Source organism: Syngnathoides biaculeatus, chromosome 9 (assembly GCF_019802595.1).
Source record: "Syngnathoides biaculeatus isolate LvHL_M chromosome 9, ASM1980259v1, whole genome shotgun sequence".
Classification (NCBI taxonomy): Eukaryota; Metazoa; Chordata; class Actinopteri; order Syngnathiformes; family Syngnathidae; genus Syngnathoides; species Syngnathoides biaculeatus.
Window position 1 is genome coordinate 21312165 of NC_084648.1, and position 21700 is coordinate 21333864.

Genomic DNA, 21700 nt, shown 5'->3' on the forward strand with positions numbered 1-21700 from the left:
GTCTCGCGAGAACGAGAAAACGGGCGCGCGATCTGTACGGCGTCGCCGCTGAGCCCTCATTTGAGTCTCGCAGGCAAGTACGCGGACAGAAAACCCGAAAAGGTTTCGCAACACTTTGATGAATGTTGTACCGGTCTTTCTAAATACACACACAGTATGTATTTATACTGCTTGTAATGATTTATTCACATGTGTGGTAGTGAATCTATTTGAGTCTTGAATGTCCCTTGTGTACGCACGCAGTGCTCAATACGCCACAGGAAAGTCCAGCACCTGTGACGTTGCCGCTCAAAATCTTTCGGGCGTTTTCATCATTTTCAAAGATGGGAACCAAACGTTGACGGCACGGTGGATCAGCTGGTAAAGTTCTGAGGTCCCGGGTTCAATCCCGGACCAACCCGCCTGTGTGGAGTTTGCATGTTCTTCCGCGTGCCTGCGTGGGTGTCCACCGGGCAACGTTAATGGGACCCTCTAAATTGCCCCAAGGTGTGATTGGGAGTGTGACTGTTTGTTGACTAGTGTGGGTGTATTTTGCCTCCTGCCCGTTGACAGCTGGGATAGGCTCCTGCGCTCCCTGTGACCCTCATGAGGATAAGTGGTAAAGAAAATGGATGGAACCAAACGCAACACAGCCGCTTGCGTTCCTTCACAAACCCAAAACATAACGAGTGCTGCTTCCTGTCGTGATCCTGCCGGTCCCAGTTCTGGCTGCCCAGGTCTCCTGACACACCTGCAGTCATCAGTCATCCCCAGTCATCCCCGCAGAACTGATCGGACCCAGCGGCCAGGACGGCGTTCCCGGACTGTTGCCATCGGTGCGTCGTTCCCGCACTTCCTCGACGTCGTTATCGCCGCTGCTCTCGTGGACTGCATCAAGATTTTTCCCCGAAGTGCCTCCGCGTTTCCCGAGTCCAACTCCGGGTTCCGGTTGTGACACTTCCTCCAGGAGTTAAAATGTCTATCTATGCGCGCACACACAGCTGTCATTGTATCGGTTTTAGCAGATGACTGCCGATCTGCTGTGTTGTCTCTTCTCTCTTGTGGCGTTTGAACGGCCTCGACTTAGCGGAAGCAAATTCCTCGTGTTTCTGACATAGTTGACAAAATAATGATGCGTCTGCTTCTGCTTTCTTGGCTCAGCGATCTTAACGACGACGCAGAGTGAGAGAAGATTCGGGAAGCACAGTTGGAATCAAGCTGATCGTCTTGTTTTTGCATCGCGTTCAACGGAATCGGAAACGACCGTGTCGCGTTTTTCCTGCAAAGCTCGAACTTGACCTCTGCCGACCAAACGCAAGTCAAGCTTTGTTTGGTTCGGAACGACGAGGACGAGCAGTTGCTTGTCACGTAGGGGCGGGCGCAACACGAGCGGACCCCCACCGTCGGGTGGGCGGGGCCGCACTGCAGCAGTGCGCCCCCCCCCCCTCCTCCGAGACAGGTGCTCGCCGTCCGCCGCCTCCCGCATCCTCCGCCGCCCGCCACGTTACGATATCTGGCGGCTGGCCGGCTGACAAGGGGGGGCGAGCGGGGGGGGGGAGGCTCGCTCGCGCCGAGCGCGTCCCCGATGGACTTGCAGCGCGCGACCTCCGCGATCGCCGGCCGGAGGGCAGTCGGGGCGGGGGCCGCAACCGGAAGGCTCCGCGCCGATCGATCGATCGCCTCCCGAATGCTTTCCGTTGACGGGAGGGGGCCCGCCGACGGAGGAATGACAAGTTGACGGCGGCGTCATTTGGGATCGTCGAAATGGCTTCGGGCTCCGGGAAAGCGATCTAGAGTCCCGGGCCGGGATCCGCCGTCAACGGGAATGCGGCGGAGTTCCCGAGCGCCGACCACGAGAACTGCGACTTCCACATGCACAACAAGATGTGCAAGAAGATCGCTCAGCTCACCAAGGTAGGCGGGCCTGGGGGGGCGACGAGCGAGCGAGCGAGCGACGGACGGACGCGGCGCTTAGCCAAAGAGCAAAAAAAAAAAAAAAAAAACACAAGAAGGAAAGACAGAGAGAGAGAGAGAGAGAGAGAGAGAGAGAGCATTGCGACCTCCTGCACTTGCGCCGCTACGACGTTGAAAGGCGACCGCGAATGCATTTGCGCGGCACTCGGAATGCGTGCGTGACGCCCCCCCCCCCGACTTGCACCCGAATCGGTTTCAAGATGCTCTTCAAATCCAAAACCTGCCTTGAAAAAATAGGAGTGACCTTTTCCATTCAATAACACTGTATTATAAATCCAAGCCGCCTATCCTCACGAGGGTCGCCTTCCCCAGCCGTCTTCGGCCAGGAGGCGGGGCGCACCCTCGACCGGTCGCCTGGCAAACAAACAACCGTCGGCGCTCGCAATCACGTCTGATGCAGGAAACCGGAGCACCCGGAGAAAAGCCACGCAAAGCCGGGGCCGGTCCTTAGAACTGTGAGACGCTGGCTCTGACCAGTCCCGTTTTCTTCATTTGACACTTAACGTTGTACGCCAGGACACAAGTGGCGCATTTCCAGTTCCGCTTCACGGCGCCGAGGTTCTGAGTTTGAGCGTTTTCCTTCCTGGTGGCCCCGCAAAGACGCAGGTCGGTTGCGTTTGTCTGCACGCTTGCCGGCGAACGCCCGAGTCGCCCGTGACAGGCTTGAGAGGAACCGGCCGCTCTTGGATGTCTTTAGGTGGCGCAAGTGTACCTAATAAAGTGTCCAGCGTGAGCAAATTGGCCGCCGAGAGCGCGTTCCGTATGTTGGGACGCTTTTCAAGGCACGTGCCGTCGCTCGGAGGCGCTGTGGGCGTTCCCGCTGAGGGCAGCAGGGCGCGACCCGCCCGGCGTTACTGATGACGATGCAGTCAACGGCGGGCTTCACCTCCGAAGACGTCGGGCGGACGGGTCAGTTCTTGTGTCTGGACCGCTTGGGGACGTTCGCTTCTGGGCCCGGCGGGCAAAAGCTTGAGGACACGCGGCTGGAGGAAGCGGAAAGTCGCCCGCGTGAAGCAAAAAAGGCCTTGCCACGCATCTGACCTGCGCTCTTTGTTTACGGGGTGGATTGCAACAGGAAATGGGGTCAGCGGTCGTAACCTTATACCGTTCATAACTCCTCCGCTCCACCAATCGCGGGCCCCCACCCCACCCCACCCCACTTTCCTCTGCTTGAACGGGCGCCGCTAAAGATAACCCGAGAGTGTGTCGACGAGGGGGAACGGGCCAATGGGCAGAAAGTGCGTCGCGCCAACCGTGGTGATGTTCACGGGACGTTTTTTTTTTTTCTTCTTCTTCTTCTTCTTCTTCGGTTGCGCGTGCCTGCACAAAGTCCCGCAGCCCTCCGGTGTGCGTTCATGGCGACGTTTTGACAGGCGGACCTAATTTTGTCGCTCTTCCCCGGACTGTCAAAGTGTGGCCCTCTTTGTCACGCCGGCGCCAGCGCGACGCGAGTGCGAACCTCGCCTTCTTTTTTTGCAGCAGTTTTACGCTCAGCTGCAGATTCTGAATTCTCGCCTACCAAGTTTTGACCTCTTCTGCCCTCGCAGCTTCCACAAGTACATACGACGCCGCTCGAGAGCTTGTCGCGCTCCCGCTTTGCAAATCGGCGCCCCGTCCAAACGTTAGTTCGCAAAATCTTATTTCTACACCTGTGGCCGTTTTCCGTCGCTCGGCGTCGCCCCTCCCTTTAGAACGCGGGAGGCGCCCCGACGTGATGGGACGCAAGTGTTGGGCTGGCTTGGCGGGAACGTGAGAAGGGAGCTTAGCCACATGTCACATCTGTCACTGCCAGGGCAAAATGCGCATCGGAAATTCGTGCGTGCGCACATTGACACCCAGTGGGGGGGCCGCGTCAACGCCGTCGCAGACGGCAAACACGCACGCATCAGATTTAGTGGCGCCACCGTGACACAGCTCGCAAATACTGCCCGCAGTAGCTTTGATTGCGGAGCAAATGTTTGTCCAATTTCGTCACTCAGGCTGTCCGGTCCAGTTTTTTTTTTTTTTTTTTTTTAATTAACTCTGCAGTGCTCATCGCTACCGGTGACGCCAGTATTTTTAATACATGAAATTGCAAAATGAACGGTAACTGTCACCATGCGGCGCCGGCTACTGGCCAGGAGGAGATTTTCTTTTCTTTAAGTATCAGCGGCCGGCGTATCGGCGCCGTTCACCGGCCCAATCCCGAAACCCGCGCCGGCGCTCACCTATGCCCAATCGGCCCAATTCGAGATTTTGTACTTCGATCCCGGCGTGATGTCGGCCACCGCTGCTAAAATCGTCTCTCGGAAGTAAAACGCATTCAGGTTTTGCGCGTTTCCCGCAGAAACGGAAGGAATGGCCTTCATTTTCCGAACGTAAGCACGTAGAAGGAGGTCAAGCCGTTTGAATTCAGCGTCAACTCTTCTTTGAAGACTCAACTCGAGATGGTGTAAATGTGCTCGTTCAGATTTGACACTTTGACACATTCCTCAATTCCTAAAGCCGGAGGAGAAGCTCCCAACAAGTCGCTGAGCGCAAGTCTCACGTCAGGCCATTCATAGAGTTGGCCGGAACGCGTGTCTGGATCGAAAAAAACACAATTGTAGTCGGTAATCCTTTTGTCGCCCGGGGAGACTCAAAAGGTCTGTCGCGCTACGAGCGGCTCAGTCGCGCCGAGACAAAATTCCTTGTGCATTTTTGGGTCATACTTGGCAAATACAAATGATTGCAATTGCGGCCAGCCCAAACGCGTCACAGAAGAAAAACACCATTTGGGCGGTTTCCTGCTAGGATCCGGGACATCCTCTGTTGCCGTAGCGACTCAGGCTTCTCCCTTGGCCCACGCGCGCTTCTGTCAGTTCTGCGCAATCCTCGACTCGACATATTGCCGGTCAAGGTTCCTAGGGGCCGAAGCGTACTTTCCGTCCGTCGTCGCAACTGGACGTCACGTTTTGGGGCTTTTGAAAGTGACGCGAGTGTGCCGAGTTTGACTGGAAATTGAGTGACGCAAAGGGGAGCGGTCACCGGTGTTCCGCTGTGCGTTGCTGATCCGCTCCAGGTGATTTATTCCCTCAACATGAAGAACGAGGAGCAGGAGGCGGCCCTGCAGGCCTTGAACGAGGACCACGGCAAGGAGCTGCGCCGCATCCTGACGGAGACGTGTCAAGAGGAGGACGGCTCGGCGCTGAGGACGCGACTCCTCCAGCTGCAGGAGTCTCTGGACGAGCAGCAGCGGGTCGGAGCGCAGGTGCGAGGAACCGGTCGGCCGCCGCCGTCCCGCGACAACGAGGCCGAGCCGGCGAACGAGGTCGCGCCCGCCGCTTTGCCGTGCGATTCTGGTGCTCGCGTTCCGGTTCCCGAACTTCGCTGTAAGCGGCGCGGCGCTCGCTTAGCCCGTTCGGCGGGTGCAATTTGCATAATGCGCCTCACTAAAACGTACTCGTCAATCATATCTAAGACTTGAGTGCCATTCGTCAGAGGCGCTGGGTGTGTATCCATCCCCCCCCCCCCCCCATGCATTAATGACTCAAAGCGGGGGGGGGGGATATCTCTGGCTTTTATATCATGTACTTTTGCAACATGGGTTCTCTTCATTGCCTGCTCGTGCACGTCGTTCTGCTGTGTGGGGGGGGGGGGGGAACACTTTTCAGATGATTGACGGAGGTCCTTTCGCGGCCGAGCAGCCACTGAAACGGTTGCAGGGATTCAAGACGTTCAATTTTAGCAGGAAAGAAAAAAGTTTTCATTTTTAAAAGTGACCACTGCAAGCTGATCTGAAGCCTATTTATAGAAAAACTGTGTGAAAAGGAGGACGTTGCAAAAAAAAACAAAAAAAAAAACATTTGGCAACACGAACGAGAGCAACAACTTGATCAAAAGAATCTGCCATTTCAATTCTACTTATTGGGATAAGATGACGAAAGAAAGCCTCCAGTTTCCAATTTTTCCTTGGAAAGTGGAACGTGGAGACTGAGGCTGAACGAAGCCTCAGGCAGGCACTTCCTCTCCAAATTTGGCCAATAAGGATTTCTTTAGCTATGTAAACTAGAATGCAGGATGTATATTTCTTGTCATTTATCGCGCTGAAGCCGTAAGACCACCTGGCGTCAAACCGCGAAGAGAACCTCCAGCATGACCAAGTGAAGGTTTTTGTATTCTTGTAGCTTTCATTGTTGGTGCTCTGAACTCCTGTTTCAATGCCGTCGTGGCCCAACGGCACCTGCGCAAATTTCTCGAAACCCGATTAATCGACGCTCAATCGAAAGAAGCGTTAACGCTCAATCCCTATTACCGTGGCCATCCGTAATTCAGGCTGAACTTTCGCGGCTCTCCTTAGACGGCGCCGCGTCCAACGTCTCGCCACCTGCGTCTCCAGGTACAAGCCGACTTTGAGTTCTTCCGCATGCAGTCGGAGGAGAGGGGACGCGAAACTGAAGCCGAACTGAGACGGGATTTCGAGGAGAGGCTCCGCTTCGCCCGGGAGGAGCTCCGAGAGGCCGAGTCCCGGATCGACGCCGCTCGGGAGGAAAACCTGCGACTGGGCAAAGAACTGGAACGGGCCGAGGAGACCGTCCGAGATCTGAGCGACGGACGCGAGCCCGCCGGGCGGTCGCTTCGCGACGACGAGAAGAAGGAGACGCGGCAGAAGGCTGAAGATGAGGAGTCGGAGAGCGTGAAAAAGCTTCGGGAGGAGGTGAACGTGATGAAGGAGGAAACGGATCGAAGGGAGGAGGCGCAAAGGCGAGCGGCCGACGAGGAAAGAGAGCGCTGGGAGCGGCGGCTCCGAGACGAGAAAGAAGAAATGAGGAAGGAGATGGAGGCCGAATGGCGGGAGGAGCAGCGCAGGCGGGAGCAGAGGGAGGACGAGGAGAAGAAAGGAATGCACAGCGCTCTCAAGGAACGAGTGAAGAAAGCCGAGGCCGAGGTGGAAAGTCATCTGGAGAGGCAGGCCGAGCGCAAGCGCAACGCGCTCAAACTGCAGGAACGGATTCAGGTACGAGCATTCGCGTGTGTGTGTGGGGGGGGGGGGGGTCACTCACTTTGCAGAAAGGCTAATGCCCCCCCCTCCCCCCCCTTTTTCCAGCATCAAAGGGAAAATCAATCATTCGTTTCCGAGCAAACAATCAAATATGAGCCGGAAACTCGCGATACAGCTTCCTCGTCAGAATGGTCGTCCGGGTGTACCCAAAAAAGTGCAGCGCCTCGAGTTCCAATTTCGGTCCGGATCGTTAACTAGCCCTGCCGGCAGCTGAATGTCGAAGAGCAGGCCTCAGTCAGCCCTGGGCCACGGGTTTGACACCCCCGATCCAGAATAACTAGCCTCATCCACATCGAGACACCATTTTGGCAAATTCGAACAAATGTTCACCTGTGTGTTGCCTGCTAACGACCGTCGCCTGACGTCCACGGTAGAACTTGCCCGTCTGACCACAGGCCGCCATGGCCGATCGCTCTTTCCGCCGTCGGCGACGTCCCGACGAGCGGCTCGCACGAGATCGAGTAGAAAGAACGCGCCGCCGCCGCCGAGGCCAGCGTTTCCAACCCCCGCCGAAGCGAGGGCGCAGCTGAAGTCCTCCGGCGAAAGTAGAAACGCTCACGTTGGTCAAAGTCCCGGATTGACACTCCGCACGCCGTCTTCCCGTTTCCAGAACCTGGAGGAAGAGCTGGAAGCGGACCGGAAACGCGCGTCCGAAGCCGAGGCCTCGGCCAAACGGGCGGAGGAGGAGCTGGCCGTGGCCAAAGAGAGGCTCCTGCTGCAGGAAGACGAGCTGCAGAGCCGAGCAGGTACTTCGCCGCACTTTTGCACATTTGACACGCGTCTCGGTCCTTAAGAAAGCTCCCAAATCGCATTTATTGACACCGACACTGACCGGAGGAGCAGAACCTCCATTTGTCAAGCTAAAGCTGACGTCCGAGGAAAGAAATTCAAGTTGGGAAAAGCTCAGCACACGGTTCAATAAAGGTTTAAGGACCACTTACACCAGCGTCGGTGTCAGACTCAAAAGCCCGGGGGGGCGGATCCGGCCTGCCCGATCTTTTTCTGTGGCCCGCTAAAGCAAATAAATGGTGACAACTTTGTGCTTCTCGCCAAGACGTCGTTTAAAATACATTCCCGGCGCTCACGGCGGCAGCGCTTCAGGCCTCCGTCAACTGAACGGGAGGCTTGTCAGACAAAACGGACTGGATGGGGGGGGGGGGGGGGGGTTTATACTGTCAAAATATTTGCCTCAGCATTCGCAAACACACAAAATGTTTCTGAAACAAGCGAGTTGTTGTCAGAAAACTCATATTGGCAAATATTTATTTCGCGGCATTATGTGCCTGCCCTCAACGAGGTCAGACTTTAATTCCCGTGGAGCGGGATTTACACCGATGACATTGTGACGTGCAGGTGGAGGAACAATTAGAAAGATGGAGGCACGCACTGGTAAGGAGAGAAATGAAGACAAACAGAAAACGTGTGCGGAAGGGGGAAGAGATGGCGAGGGTGGACGACTTCAAATACTCGGGGGGCGGGTCGCAATCCGGAGCGATGCTGAGCGTGGTAAGGAAGTGAAGAAACGGGAACGGCCGACAGCCGGCGGAAGGTGACAGACAGAAGAGTCAGGAAAGGGATGGACGGAGGAGAGACAAAACCAAGTACAAACATTTGAAGAAATCTCAAGCACAAATATGCTGACTGAATAAGGCAGTTGCTCAACAACTGAGCCCTGACATGGGAATGAGAGAAAAGAGCTTTAGAGCAGGACTTTGTTGCTGGTCCTCAAAGTACAGGCCAGTCGATGCTTCGTGTATCCTGTGGGACTAGTCATCATACTGTCAGGCGACTTTGAACATTTTCCAGGGGCCAAAAGCTTCACCTCAACCGCAAACTATCGTCCCTCTACAAAATAAAATGCCCTTTTTTTTTTTTTACACAGATGCTAAAGGTTGGTACGGCCTGAACACACTTCGAAAAGACACGCACGACTTTTCAAGTCGACCGTACTCGACCGGTCGACTTGAGAAGGGCTTTTTTTTTTCTGCGTGTGACTTGCGCGGATTCTCGATGCGTTTTAGAAGAACTGCTGAACGCGGGCTGCAAGGCGTGCGCGTGCGACGACGTCGAAGACCTGAAGAGTCAGCTGAGTCGTCTCCAGAGCAGGAACCGAGAGTTGGAGCTCCAAAACAGCGGAAGGAACAGCGACCACGCGCGGCAGATCCGCCAGGTAACGGACGCGCCTCCGCCCTGGCGACTTAAGACAGGCCGGCTGATCGAAAGTTCATGGCGGCCACACGTTCACGCTCACGCAGGAAGTCAAGTACACGCCTCAACTACATCTGCTTCACAAAGGCAAAAGGTTCATCTTTTTTTGTTATTGTATAGTAATCGTAGGTTTATGCAAAGGATAAGAAGCCCCAACCCTGAACAGCAAACGTTGGAAAATGGAGGAGGGGCCCATATGCGTCTATATTATCCAAATGATTGTTTAACAAGGTTTTTTTTGTGGCCTAAAAAGTCTAATACAGGACAAAGTTCATGTCAAAAAAACCCAAAAATAGGGAAAATGTTTGACGTACTTTTATGAGTCGCGGGGAATTAGTGTGCCTCCAGGTTCAAACTCTGTTGCCAAAGGCAAATGGCTTTGCCCAAAAACTATTATTGTATTGCAGAAGCTTTGAATTCCTCTGAGTTAGCGATGGCGCCATAACCGCACGGTCAATGGAATATTCCAGGCAAAGACGCACAAGTACACGAGTGGAAAAGGATGATTTTGTTGCATTGAATTTTTACTTTTAAATCTGCCTTTTCACCAAAACGTGATTGAAACGTTGTTGGACCGACCCCCAACCCCCGACACACACACACACACACACACACACACAAAAAGATAAATCGCAGCGCAAACGCCTCCTAAACGTACGACGACTCCATCTCCGTAAAGGCGGAATTCTCGATGGCGCTCGACGGCAATTTGGAAAGCTTTTGCCGACGAGGCGCCCGGCGGGTGTTTTTCAGCACGCCGAGGCCCTGTCCAGTCTGCGTTCTGAGATGGTGAGGGCCCAGACCGAAGAGCTGCGGCGCATCCAGAAACACGCTGACGAGGAGCGCGACAAGCTGCGGAGGGAGCTGGACAAGGAGCGAGAGAACCTGCAGAAGGAAAGAGAGCAAGAAAAAAGCCACTCGGACAAGGAGAGAAACCGACTGCGGCGGGAGCGAGACGAGGAGAAGGAGGCGCTGCGTCGCGAGGCCGACGCCATCGGGGAACGCGTGAGGAGGGAAACGGAGGAGGAGGCGCAGCGTCTCCGCAAGGAGCTGGAGGTGGAGCGGGTCCGCGTCCGGGCCCAGTTGGACAAGAACTTCGAGCAGGTGGAGGCGCAGAAGGCGGCTCTGCGGCACAAGCTGGACGAGGAGAAGAGGAGGCTGGCGGAGAAGGCCGAGGAGGACAGGAGGCGGCTCAAGGAGCAGGTGCGGAAGGCCATCGAGGAGGTCATGCGCAGGCACGCCGCCGAGCTGCACGCCGTCCGGGAAGCTCTCGACTCGGAGAAGACGACCAACCGAGAGGTCAGAGGCCGCCGAACGTTGATACGATCGAAAACAAACAAACGAAAAAGAAGAACGCAGCACCTTGCGTCGTGTCGGGTATCGGATCAAAGGGGGAGGCGGGTTGGATGCGGCCCGCTGATGATTGGACGAGGCCGCAGAGACGTTCTCGTCGGGGGTCCGAGACGCTTATCCTCACGGGGTTCGCAGGCAGGCCGCGGCCCTGGCGGACTTCAGAGTTAAATGAACGTCGAGCCCAAAGCGGGCGGCGCCTCGTGGGTGGCGGACGATCGGCGAGCACATCCGCATCAGGTTGCGGCTTCAGGTCCGGCCTCGCCCGTGTGGAGTTCCCTCCCACGTTCCAAAAACATGCGCGCTAGACTCGAAATTGTCCGTAGGTCCGAACCCGCATCTCGCCCCAAGTCGGCACAACGGACGCCGTGCAAAACGGGCAAATCTTTTTTTTTTTTTTTTTTTCTGGTTCTGGTTGAAGGTTTGTGGGCATCTCGAAGAGGAGAGACGCAAAAATGGGGAACTTCACGACAGGCTGGAGAGAGACCGACAAGAACTGGAGCTCAAACTCAAAGATGCCGACAACGAGGTAAAGTCGTCACCCCGTTTGATTTTTTTTTTTTTTCGACCGTGGCAGGTCAAAGGTCACCTCTGAAGTCGTCTCACCCGGTCGACCTGAGGGAAAATCTATTGGGCCGCACGCTCGTCAGCTCACGTCAATCCTCTTTGGAGTTGAAACCGGCGGGCGGTTCGGTTCGGCTCGGCCCAGGAGCACATTCGGTCTTGCGTATTTTAAAAAAAAGCAGCTATCGTTCGAGCTCGGAGATTTTTGCTTGAATCAATAATGATAACGTGCGTAATAATGCCTGCGACGTACTTTTGTCAAAAGGAATCCTTGTGAAATGAGCCCGTTTAGCCCCGCCCACCGCATGCATTGCACCCCATTTTAGTCCCTCTGCGGGGTTCTGTTGGAGACTGTGTGACTTTGGCTGGCAGTCACTTGAAAGCGCCCTCGCTGGTTAGGTCAAGAATTCCTACTGGAGGGCGCCGAACATGTTAAGTAGTGCCGCCGTCGACGGCTCGCTCTTCAGAACCGGCCAAGGGACAAAAGAACCGCGTCGGTCGGTGGTTTCACGTCCCGCTTGACTCCAGAGACTCCAGTCGGTTGTACACAAGGCAGAAAAATGAAGCCGTACAATGTCATTTTTCTACTTCCTGCCCACTCGTCTGCTTCCAAGCTAGAGCGCAGTCGGCGTGTTTCTTAAAGCAGTTTTTTTTTTTTGGAATGGCTTTTTACAGTCTACTTCTTGTAACGCCCTCGCAAGCAGCCTCGTTGACGCCCCGCCTCTTAAAGGCACACTCATTGCCGTCCACGCAGTATTTCCTTTGCCTGTTTGTGCTCGGAAAATGCGTTGAAAGTGTGAGGGAGGGTCGCCACGATGTGGAAAATATTATCGAATGCGGAACGTACGCCGATCGAGCGGGTTCGGACGAGCGGCTCATCGGCAGCCGGACCGCTCGTGCGTGCAGATCTTTCGTCTGAAGACGGCCACGCAGCATCAAGGGGAGAAGGACCGAGCGGCGGCGGAGGAGACGTCGGCCCCGTGCGGAGCGCAATGTTGGCGCCTGCGCCAGGACCTGCAGCGGGCCCAAAGCCGCTTGACTCGCCTGCAGGATGAGGCGGAGGAGCAGCGAACGAGACAGCAGAGCGACGTCGCCGACAGACACCGGCCGGAGGAGAAGCTTCTGGAACTGAGTCGGCTCGACGCCGAGAGGAACATTCTGGAGGGCGGCCGGCGCGCCGCGGATGAACGCGTCAGGTAGTACGCGAAAAAAAAAAAAAAAAAGTGGAAGCAGAAATGAGCATCCATTTCAGATTTGGACCACTTGACCTCTTTTGATTCCTTTCTGACTGCGATTATTGGAATAACGCAGTCACGAAGCAAAGGGGAAAAAAAATCCCTTTGTCAAACGGCTTCTAAGCGTGTTGTCGGGCTTACTTGAAAGCAAGGAAAAGACGGAAAAGCCCGAATCCCAATTTGAGTCGCTTGCGTTCGGCAAGGGGGAACCGCCCCAGCACGAGCGCCACAAACTCACAAATCGAAAGTTACGCCACTCAAGGCAAATGCAACAAACCAAAAATCATCGTAATCGTCAAAATTTGGGGACGGAGGGGGAACTCCTCCCAAAAATGAAAGATGGAAGTTAAGAAGGTGCCAAATCGAACCTCCATCTGCAAAACGCGTTTGTGACGTGCTAATCGTTCTTCCGAGAAAATCGGACGGTCAGCGCTGGAGATGGAAAAGAGCAAAAGTTCCACTCGGAAATTTGACCTCTGCACCCCCCCCCCCCCCCCCACCACACACACACACACACACACACACAGAGCGGAGTGCGAGGACGCCCTCAGGGCCGAGTTCCGGATCGAGATGAACGCCGCCGTGGCCGAGAGCGAGCAGAGGTGGCGCCAACGCGAGGCCGAGTTGCACGCGAGGATGGCGAAACTGACCGCTCAACTGGATCAGCTGCAGGTGAGCCCCGCGTCGGCCCCGCCGGGGGGGTTGGGGGGGGGGGGGGCGTCCAGTCCGCCAAAACCGGGACCGGTGCCGACCAATTCAAAATACTGTAACAAATGATGGATTTTACCGGTTCATATTTGTGATTTCTCACATTGTCATGGCCGCCCATTTAGGAATCCGGCAGGTGGTGGAAATCGTTTTCATTCCTGCCAACAATTTTTTGGGTTTTCCACGCCCTGAAAGATGTTGCACGGCTGGACAAACGCATTATGACTTTCCCATTATGAGTTAACCCTAAGCCTGGTCCTCATCCCTTTGGACGGACTTTATTTACTCTTGATTTTCCCCCCAACTGACAGAAAATTCTTTCCTCGCTCACACGGTCAGAAAAACACGTTGCCGAGCGCGTTGTTCTCGCTGATCTCGTTTCAGTAGCCCGTCGATGGCAGCAAAATCAACATTTTTTGCCCATTTTCTGTATTCTCTGGACGGCCGGGCCTCATTTCCTTTTTTTCTTTTGCAACCGCAGACCGAGTCGAAGAAGGAGGAAGCCGAAGCCGATTCCCGCGGCGACCTCGAGATGGGCAAGCTGAGGAAGGAGGTGGAGGACACCAAGGAGATGAACACGAAGCTGCGGGAGCTGCTGCAGGTACTCGCGCGCGCACAACTTCAGATTGCGCGTCGGGCCGGGGAAAAATATTTCACGCCGCGTACAAAAATGGCTCACAATTCTCGGGAGATGGTGACCAAACGACAACAATCCAATCGGAATCGGCATCCATTTATGCTCCCATCGCTGACGGAGGTGGTGTCAAAGACCTACTTTTGTCCAAGTGCACCTCCTCACTTCCTTGGCACCAAAGTCAAACGGAGGAGCGAGTATGTGAGGTTTTTTTTTTTTTTTTTACGTTAGGTCAGGGCTTTCAAAAAAATCCGGAGCACAACAACCTCGACTGGCCACGTGCAAACAAACTACCATTGGCACTCACTCACTCACGGGCAATTTGTTGGGGAAAGTGCGCACAGGCCAGGCCGGATTTGACCTCGCAACCGTGAGGCAGACGCGGCCATCTCGTTCAAGAGCTTTTCCTCGTCGTACTTGTCATCCGGCGCGGATCGACGAGCAAAGGTGCTTTTTCCAATCGAAATTGCGCAATCGTCGGGTGGGCGCGACGCCGAGCCAAAGGTGCGCGTTGTTTGCGCGCGGGCGGTGAAAAGGATTCTTGCGTGTCGGAGGAGCCCCAAAGTTTGGCCGAGGAGCGCCACAACCACGCCGCCCAGCTGCAAGCGCTGGAGAGACAAGCCAGAGACGACGCGCTGTCCGAGAGGAACAGACTGCAGACCGTGCACCGCCTGGAGTTAGGTAAGGCGCCGCGCCGCTCCCACGGGACGCTCTCGATGCCGTGGTCGGATGAGCGGATCCGTGCTCTTCTTTTCTCGCTACCGGCCTCAGATAAGCAGCGCGCCGAGTTGACCCAGCAGCACACGGAGTGGACCAGGCAGACCACCCAGAGACACATGCAGCAGATTGAAGACCTTCAGAACCAACTGCAAGCGCACACGCAGATGATGGCGCTGCAGCAGGTGAGGCGCTCCTTCCCGCCTTCCCGCCTCGATAAACGGGCGGGTGGGTCGTTGCTTTCAGGACCTGAAGCAGCAGAACCAGAACCAAGTGTTTGAGCGGCAGCTGGACGAGAGTCGCTGCGCCATGCTGGAGCTTCAGAGGGAGAACGCTGCGCTCAAGAAGCGATTGCACGACAAGTAAGGCGAAACTTTTGGAGCCACTCGCACGGAGTTGAACACATCCCCGTCCGTCACCGTCACGGAATACTACGCACGGTACAAGTTCCAAAAAGGAGAAACAGTCAGCAACGTTGTGCGTACTTCCCCTTGCGCCGATTGCGCAGCGATTTTCAACGGCCGACTGATTTCAGTTGTCCGAATGCACGCCGACGCTCCCTGAATCGAGATTACAAGTAGCAGAGCGCCCACGAGCGCCGAAGCCGTTTCGTTTGCGCAAGTCGCGGCTAACGTTTAAGCGCGTCGCGTTCGCCGAGTCGCCCGTCGCCGCCTTTTAGAAGCCGCGCGCCGTCGGTCACCTGACGCACCTGGTCTGAACGCCGACTGCGTCGTTTCTCTCCTCGCAGGTCCATTCAGGCGACGCCCAAGCTGGAAGCAAAAGAAGAAGCGGGCCCGGATTTGCAAAAGACCGGCGACGTCCATCTGGAAGACGAAGCGATGCGCCTGAAGGAGGAGGTGGAGAAACTGCGGGTGGAGATGGAGACGCTGGAAGAGTCGCACAAACTCTGGGAGGAGAAGAAGGAAGACGACGACCAGGAGGAGGAAGAGGAAGAGAGGAGGAGGACAAAGGAGCTGGAGGACATCAGGAAGGAGCACAAGCGGGAGATTCAGAATTTGCTGTCGGAATACGGCGGCGCTCAGATGCAGCTCCAGGCTCGCATCGTGGCCCTGGAGAACGAGTAAGTGGCGCCGCCGCCCGCGCCCGGCGCTCCCGACCGCCGTGATGACGTGACGCCCGCCTCAGGTTGCGGGAGCGCGAGGAGCGCTGCAGGAGGAGGGACCCCCGCTGGGACCGCCGACTCCAGCTGGGGAAGCTGCAGGAGAGGCTGACGGAACGAGAGCAGCTCATCAAACGATTGGTGGTACGCCCCGTTGTCGGATCGCCCGATGGCCGCTTTCGCCGGCGCCGAGTTCCTTCCGGGACGATTGTCCGAGTCCCCGCGAGTCCGGCGTCTCTGCTTACGTTCGCTCAGAGAGTCAAGCGGACCGGCCTGAATCAGCTGGGGCAAAATCCACGCGTGGATTCTCTTTTGGCTCATGGAAACAACGCAGCTAGAGATTTTGCGGCGACTCGACTCGACTCGACTCCTTTGAGATTTTGCGGCGACTTGACTTGCTAGAGATTTTGCAGCGACACGACTCACTTGAGATTTTGCGGCAACTCGACTCGACTTGCTTGAGATTTTGCAGCGACTCGACTCGCGTGAGATTTTGCGGCGACTCGACTCGACTCCTTTGAGATTTTGCGGCGACTTGACTCGACTCCCTTGAGATTTTGCGGCGATTTCACTTGCTAGAGATTTTGCAGCGACACGACTCACTTGAGATTTTGCGGCAACTCGACTTGACTTGCTTGAGATTTTGCAGCGACTCGACTCGCGTGAGATTTTGCGGCGACTCGACTCGACTCCTTTGAGATTTTGCGGCGACTTGACTCGACTCCCTTGAATTTTGCTTCAACTCGACTCCCTTCAGATTTTGCAGCAACTCGACTCGACTCCCTTGAGATTTTGTGGCGATTTGACTTGCTAGAGATTTTGCAGCGACACGACTCACTTGAGATTTTGCGGCCACTTGACTTGACTCCCTTGAATTTTGCTTCAACTTGACTCCCTTCAGGTTTTGCAGCAACTCGACTCGACTCCCTCGAGATTTTGTGGCGATTTGACTTGCTAGAGATTTTGCGGCAACTCGACTCGCTTGAGATTTTGTGGCGAACTGATTCGACTTGCTTGAGATTTTGCGGCGACTCGACTCGACTCCCTTGAATTTTGCTTCAACTTGACTCCCTTCAGATTTTGCAGCAACTCGACTCGACTCCTTTGAGATTTTGCGGCAACTCGACCCGACTCCCTTGAATTTTGCTTCAACTCGACTCCCTTCAGGTTTTGCAGCAACTCGACTCGACTCCTTTGAGATTTTGCGGCGACTTGACTCGACTCCCTTGAATTTTGCTTCAACTCGACTCCCTTCAGATTTTGCAGCAACTCGACTCGACTCCCTTGAGATTTTGTGGCGATTTGACTTGCTAGAGATTTTGCAGCGACACGACTCACTTGAGATTTTGCGGCCACTTGACTCGACTCCCTTGAATTTTGCTTCAACTCGACTCCCTTCAGATTTTGCAGCAACTCGACTCGACTCCCTCGAGATTTTGTGGCGATTTGACTTGCTAGAGATTTTGCGGCAACTCGACTCGCTTGAGATTTTGTGGCGAACTGATTCGACTTGCTTGAGATTTTGCGGCGACTCGACTCGACTCCCTTGAATTTTGCTTCAACTTGACTCCCTTCAGATTTTGCAGCAACTCGACTCGACTCCTTTGAGATTTTGCGGCAACTCGACCCGACTCCCTTGAATTTTGCTTCAACTCGACTCCCTTCAGGTTTTGCAGCAACTCGACTCGACTCCTTTGAGATTTTGCGGCAACTCGACCCGACTCCCTTGAATTTTGCTTCAACTCGACTCCCTTCAGATTTTGCAGCAACTCGACTCGACTCCCTGGAGATTTTGTGGCGATTTGACTTGCTAGAGATTTTGCAGCGACACGACTCACTTGAGATTTTGCGGCCACTCGACCCGACTCCCTTGAATTTTGCTTCAACTTGACTCCCTTCAGATTTTGCAGCAACTCGACTCGACTCCTTTGAGATTTTGCGGCAACTCGACCCGACTCCCTTGAATTTTGCTTCAACTCGACTCCCTTCAGGTTTTGCAGCAACTCGACTCGACTCCCTGGAGATTTTGTGGCGATTTGACTTGCTAGAGATTTTGCGGCAACTCGACTCGCTTGAGATTTTGTGGCGAACTGACTCGACTCGCTTGAGATTTAGCGGCGACTCGACTCAAGTCCCACAAGGACTTGCGTCTCGCAAGCGCGTGACTTACTTCCAGCTCTTACGACGACGACATCTGTGCGGGTTTCGGCACGGCAACGGCTATTTTGGGCGAGTCGTCCGCAATGAGGCAAGCGAGCGCCGAACGATTCCGGTCGGCAACGGCGAGAGTGAACAGACGCCTCCTTGATTGTCCTTCTGCCCTCCAGGAAGAACGGCATCAGCTGCAAGTCCACCCCCCCCCTGTTGTCGGGGACGACGGCGGCCTCAGGATCTGTGAGAAGAAGCCCCGCCCCGGGAGCGTCACGCCGACCACGAGGGTGAGTGTGAGTGTGTGTGTGTGTGTGTGTCCTGATGGAAATGCCAGAGGGGAAGGTGGGACGCAAGCCAAGTTTTCGCCAGTCTGGACACTTGACTGCTGGTTCCGTGCACAATTGTTTGGGCTTGTTTTTTTTTTTTTTTTTTTTTCACCGGGGCCGCAAGCAAGTGCGATTTTATTCGCCCGCATTCACGTTGCTGTCTGACGAAGCGGACGTCAAGGCGCGTTGCGCAACGCTTGCAAAAAGAAAAACAGCAGTCAGCAGAAAGTGTACAAATGATGATGATTATCAGGAGAAAGATGGAAATTGCTCAAGAATTGTGGCAACAACACGAAGGGTATATGGAATATATTGAAGAGTACAAGACAAATGAGTAACATCTTGCAATATCTGGTGTTCTTTTCGTAAGAAAGATGACCTAAGCGGCCGTACGTATCGTGACGTGCGATATTTTGTGCGCAGAGGAAGGCCGCTGAGGGCGCCCCCGGCCCGTCCTCGTCCACGCTGCCTCACCAGCCCACGTCGCAGCCCCGGGCGTCGCCCCGCTACTCCAGCTCGTCTCTTCCGCACAAGCACGCGTCCCCGTCCCCCCCGTCGCTGCCCCGCTCCCCGAGATCCCGGACCTCCTGCGTCCCTCCCACGCCGGCGCCCACCGGCCCGCTGCCCGTCTGCCCCTCGCCGCAGACGGCCATTCGCTACGTGTCGCCGGCCTCGTACCTGCAGGCGCGCTCAATCAGGTACGTTTGGACAAAGATGAAATGAACGCGCATCGCTTAGGAGCCAACTTTTCCGACGGTCGACTTTGTTCCGGACCTCGCTTTGGGGAGAAAAAAAAAACTTCCGCGCTAAATAAAGACGGCAGAAATGGATCAAACGTCGACTCGAGCGAGGACGGCGAGTCCTAACGTGCAACTTTGATCGCTTCAAAGGCCGAGCAGAGGCAGCGACGAGCAGGAACTCATAAAATATAACTCGATGACTTTGTTGGATTCAAAAAGAATGGAAAGCATGCGCAACAAAAAGCGTCCCGCAAGCTGACGAGATTGTTTTCTCCATCTTTATGGCCGGCTTCATGCGAACAAATTGATGGAAAATTAGCATTAGATGGGGTTGGAATACATGCAGGTGATTCACAGGCGTCTGGTAGAGGGTTGGCCTCACAGTTCCCAGGTCCCGGGTTGGATCCCGGACCCGCCTGTGTGGAGGTTGCGTGTCCTCCCGTGTGGCTTTTCTCTGGGCACTCCGGTTTCCTCCCACATTGCAAAATCGTCGAGTGCAGCTGTTTGTCTCCATGTGGCCTGCGATTGGCTGGCGACCAGTTCAGGGTGTACCCCGCCCGCCTCCTGCCCGTCCACAGCTGGGATAGGCTCGGGCACTCTCCGCGACCCTCGTGAGGAGAAGCAAGTGAAGAAAACGGCTGGACGGATGGGTATATTGTGCGAAAAACTAGTAAAATCGACGTTTTGTCGCAATGTTTTGCTCCTATTTTTTTTTTTAACTACAGCTCTCTGCACGCGTGGCACCACACCGCCCCTACGAGGCCAAGGCGGGAACTGCCCACCCCGAACGTCAGATGGCCTGTTTTAACTCAAATGATTTCAGTTCTTTTTGTTTGCGATTTGGCTTTCATTATTTATTGACCTCGGGGCTCTTTTAAACGATATTGAGCTCATTTTCGAAACGTATTGCAATGCATGCAATGTAATCGTGTATTTCATTGTTGAACGCCAATTGAAAACAGAAGAAAGGAAGATTGTGTTTTGTTTGTTTGTCTGCGTTCTAGGGGGCCTTATCTGGAGCAGAGAGGCGCCGAGGGTCTGAAACAGGAGTGGTTCACCAAGTATTTCTCCTTCTGAGCACAAACACGAGCCGGCCGGCACTTGACGGCTTCCCGCTACACGTGCGCGCTCTCGCCACGTACACGCAGTCGAGCGGGAGCCCCGCCAGTTTTTCCACAAGGTCAGACGTGCGAAGACGTCCCCCGGTCGCCGCGCGGGTTAATGGAATCCAGTTCTGTGAAACGAGCCGGCCGGCGCGGACCTCGACCCAAAATGTACGTCGATGCGGGCCCGTCACCAGCGAGGCCATCTCCGACATTGCCTCAAAGCTCAACCAAAAAGTGCTTCTCCAAACACATGCCTGACCTCCCGTCGGCCTCCCGGATCTCCCCCTTGTGTTTCCATCCGTTAGTTTTGTTGTTGTTTTTTGAAGCAGTCTTCCTTTTTTTTGCTCGAATCGGATCACACGCCGACTGAAGGCGAATCTCGCGATTTCGCCGACCAAATGTCACTTCCGTTTGAGGCGCGGGCATTTGATGTACTGTGTTCAATCAAAATCTTCATTAATACAAACATTTCTCACTTCCTGCACCAAAATGAAGCTTGTTTTGATGCAAATAGTCTTAATGAGCACCTTGAATAAATATTGTGTTTTTGTACTCGATTCTTCTGGATGTTTTTGTTTTTTTTTAAATGTACGAGTTCAGACAGACAGTTTGTGGCGGTCCCCAAATCGAGCACAACCTGGAGGCGGTTTGAGCATCGTGGACGTGCGACGACGCTCCCAATTGCACGCTTTGCCCTTGTCGTGTAGCGCAAAGAGGTCAAAGTTCAACTGCACTCAGCGGAGAACTGAGGATGGGCGGCCCGCACGCGGGTTGATGTTGCGCTCCCGACTTTTCTGCCTGGAAGACAAAGCATTGTGTTTGCCTTCTACTCTTCTTCATCTTGTCAAACGGAATTATTGTTTGCAAAATATCTTCCGCAATGCATGTTGAAAGCTGAATGATGCTCCAAAACAATTTCAGGGTTAATGTTATGTTGCCTCCTATATTTCAAATACACAATTATCGTCTGTGCTTTCATCCCCAATCAGGCTGTGCCAAGGTGGAATTTGAACATGAAGCACCGTCTCATCATCCTGCGCTTTCTACTTTGGCTTCAGACCAGATCTTTCTCACTCAAAAAAAAGAGGAAACCTCTCGCCCAGTTTCACCACTTTCTCTTCCATTATTCACATACTCCGACGTTCATTAAAGCGACAGCATTTCTTTTTTTGTAACAATTATTATCGAGAGTAAACATAAGCGGCACTTGGTGGTGGACGGTGTTTGTAATTATGAGTGTACCCCTTTAAGAGGCGGAGGGGGGGGGCGGAGTCAGCTAAAGTAAGAAGTGGAGCGTGTGGCCCGGTGTGGCCCGGTGTGGCCCGGTGTGGCCGAGCAGCGGCACTTTGCGAAAGACGAGGTGCCGCCGCCGCCGTGTTTAAAACCAAACCAAACCAAACCACGCCAGGCAGTGGTTGACTGCGCCGGATCTGTTTTGGCGCAGTTGCGCAGCTTAGAGGGAGCAGTGGTCCAAGTTGTAAATATGCTGCTTCGATGTGGCCGGGGAACGCGATCCGGAGAGACGACCTGGTGCGCTTGCCCACCCCAAAGCGCAATTTAGATAAGTGCAAACGGTGGATTAAGGCTCGTGGCCGACCTCACGACCGGCTGAACGTATCGACGACAAAGCAGCACAAAAAGCCGTCTGGTCCGAGGTAAGCGATTCAATTAGTCGGTGTAACACCTGGAGAGGAAGGAGGAAGCTCTACCCGAGCGGGGCCGAACCCAAACCCGAAGCTTCCGGCCGCACCTCGACTCTGCTCTCAAGCGTTCTTAGCCATGATTAAACGCATCACGTGAACACATGTGCGTTCAGACCGATGGAGGACACGCAATCTGCCGTAATTCATGTAAATGAATGATCCACT

At 54.7% G+C, this 21700-nt stretch overlaps 1 protein-coding gene across 2 annotated transcripts; it reads left to right on the forward strand.

Annotated features, from left to right (window-relative positions):
- The first annotated feature begins 1439 nt into the window (after positions 1–1439).
- Positions 1440–20390, forward strand: fam184b (family with sequence similarity 184 member B). 2 transcript variants are annotated; one of them, XM_061829658.1, is made up of 19 exons: positions 1440–1893; positions 5018–5182; positions 6311–6928; positions 7584–7719; positions 8995–9143; positions 9935–10480; positions 10953–11060; positions 12002–12291; positions 12858–13002; positions 13520–13639; positions 14227–14353; positions 14444–14574; positions 14636–14751; positions 15138–15470; positions 15536–15653; positions 17686–17757; positions 17837–17947; positions 18410–18684; positions 19731–20390. In XM_061829658.1, exons 1-19 carry the CDS (start codon positions 1852–1854, stop codon positions 19801–19803), a joined length of 3675 nt encoding a protein of 1224 aa, XP_061685642.1. In that variant the 5' UTR covers positions 1440–1851; the 3' UTR covers positions 19804–20390. The 2 variants fall into 2 exon arrangements, with proteins under 2 accessions (XP_061685642.1, XP_061685641.1); XM_061829657.1 differs by having other exon boundaries at positions 4994–5182; positions 19731–20389.
- Positions 20391–21700: the final 1310 nt, after the last annotated feature.

What these genes read in the sequence shown, in the direction of transcription:
- fam184b (XM_061829657.1), top strand. Translation starts at nt 1,852, where the DNA reads ATGCACAACAAGATGTGCAAGAAGATCGCTCAGCTCACCAAG. An exon ending in CGAGCTGCAGAGCCGAGCAG is followed by an intron (nt 7,720 to 8,994) that starts GTACTTCGCCGC and finishes GATGCGTTTTAG; the next exon opens with AAGAACTGCTGAACGCGGGC. An exon ending in GGCGAGTCGTCCGCAATGAG is followed by an intron (nt 17,758 to 17,836) that starts GCAAGCGAGCGC and finishes TCTGCCCTCCAG; the next exon opens with GAAGAACGGCATCAGCTGCA.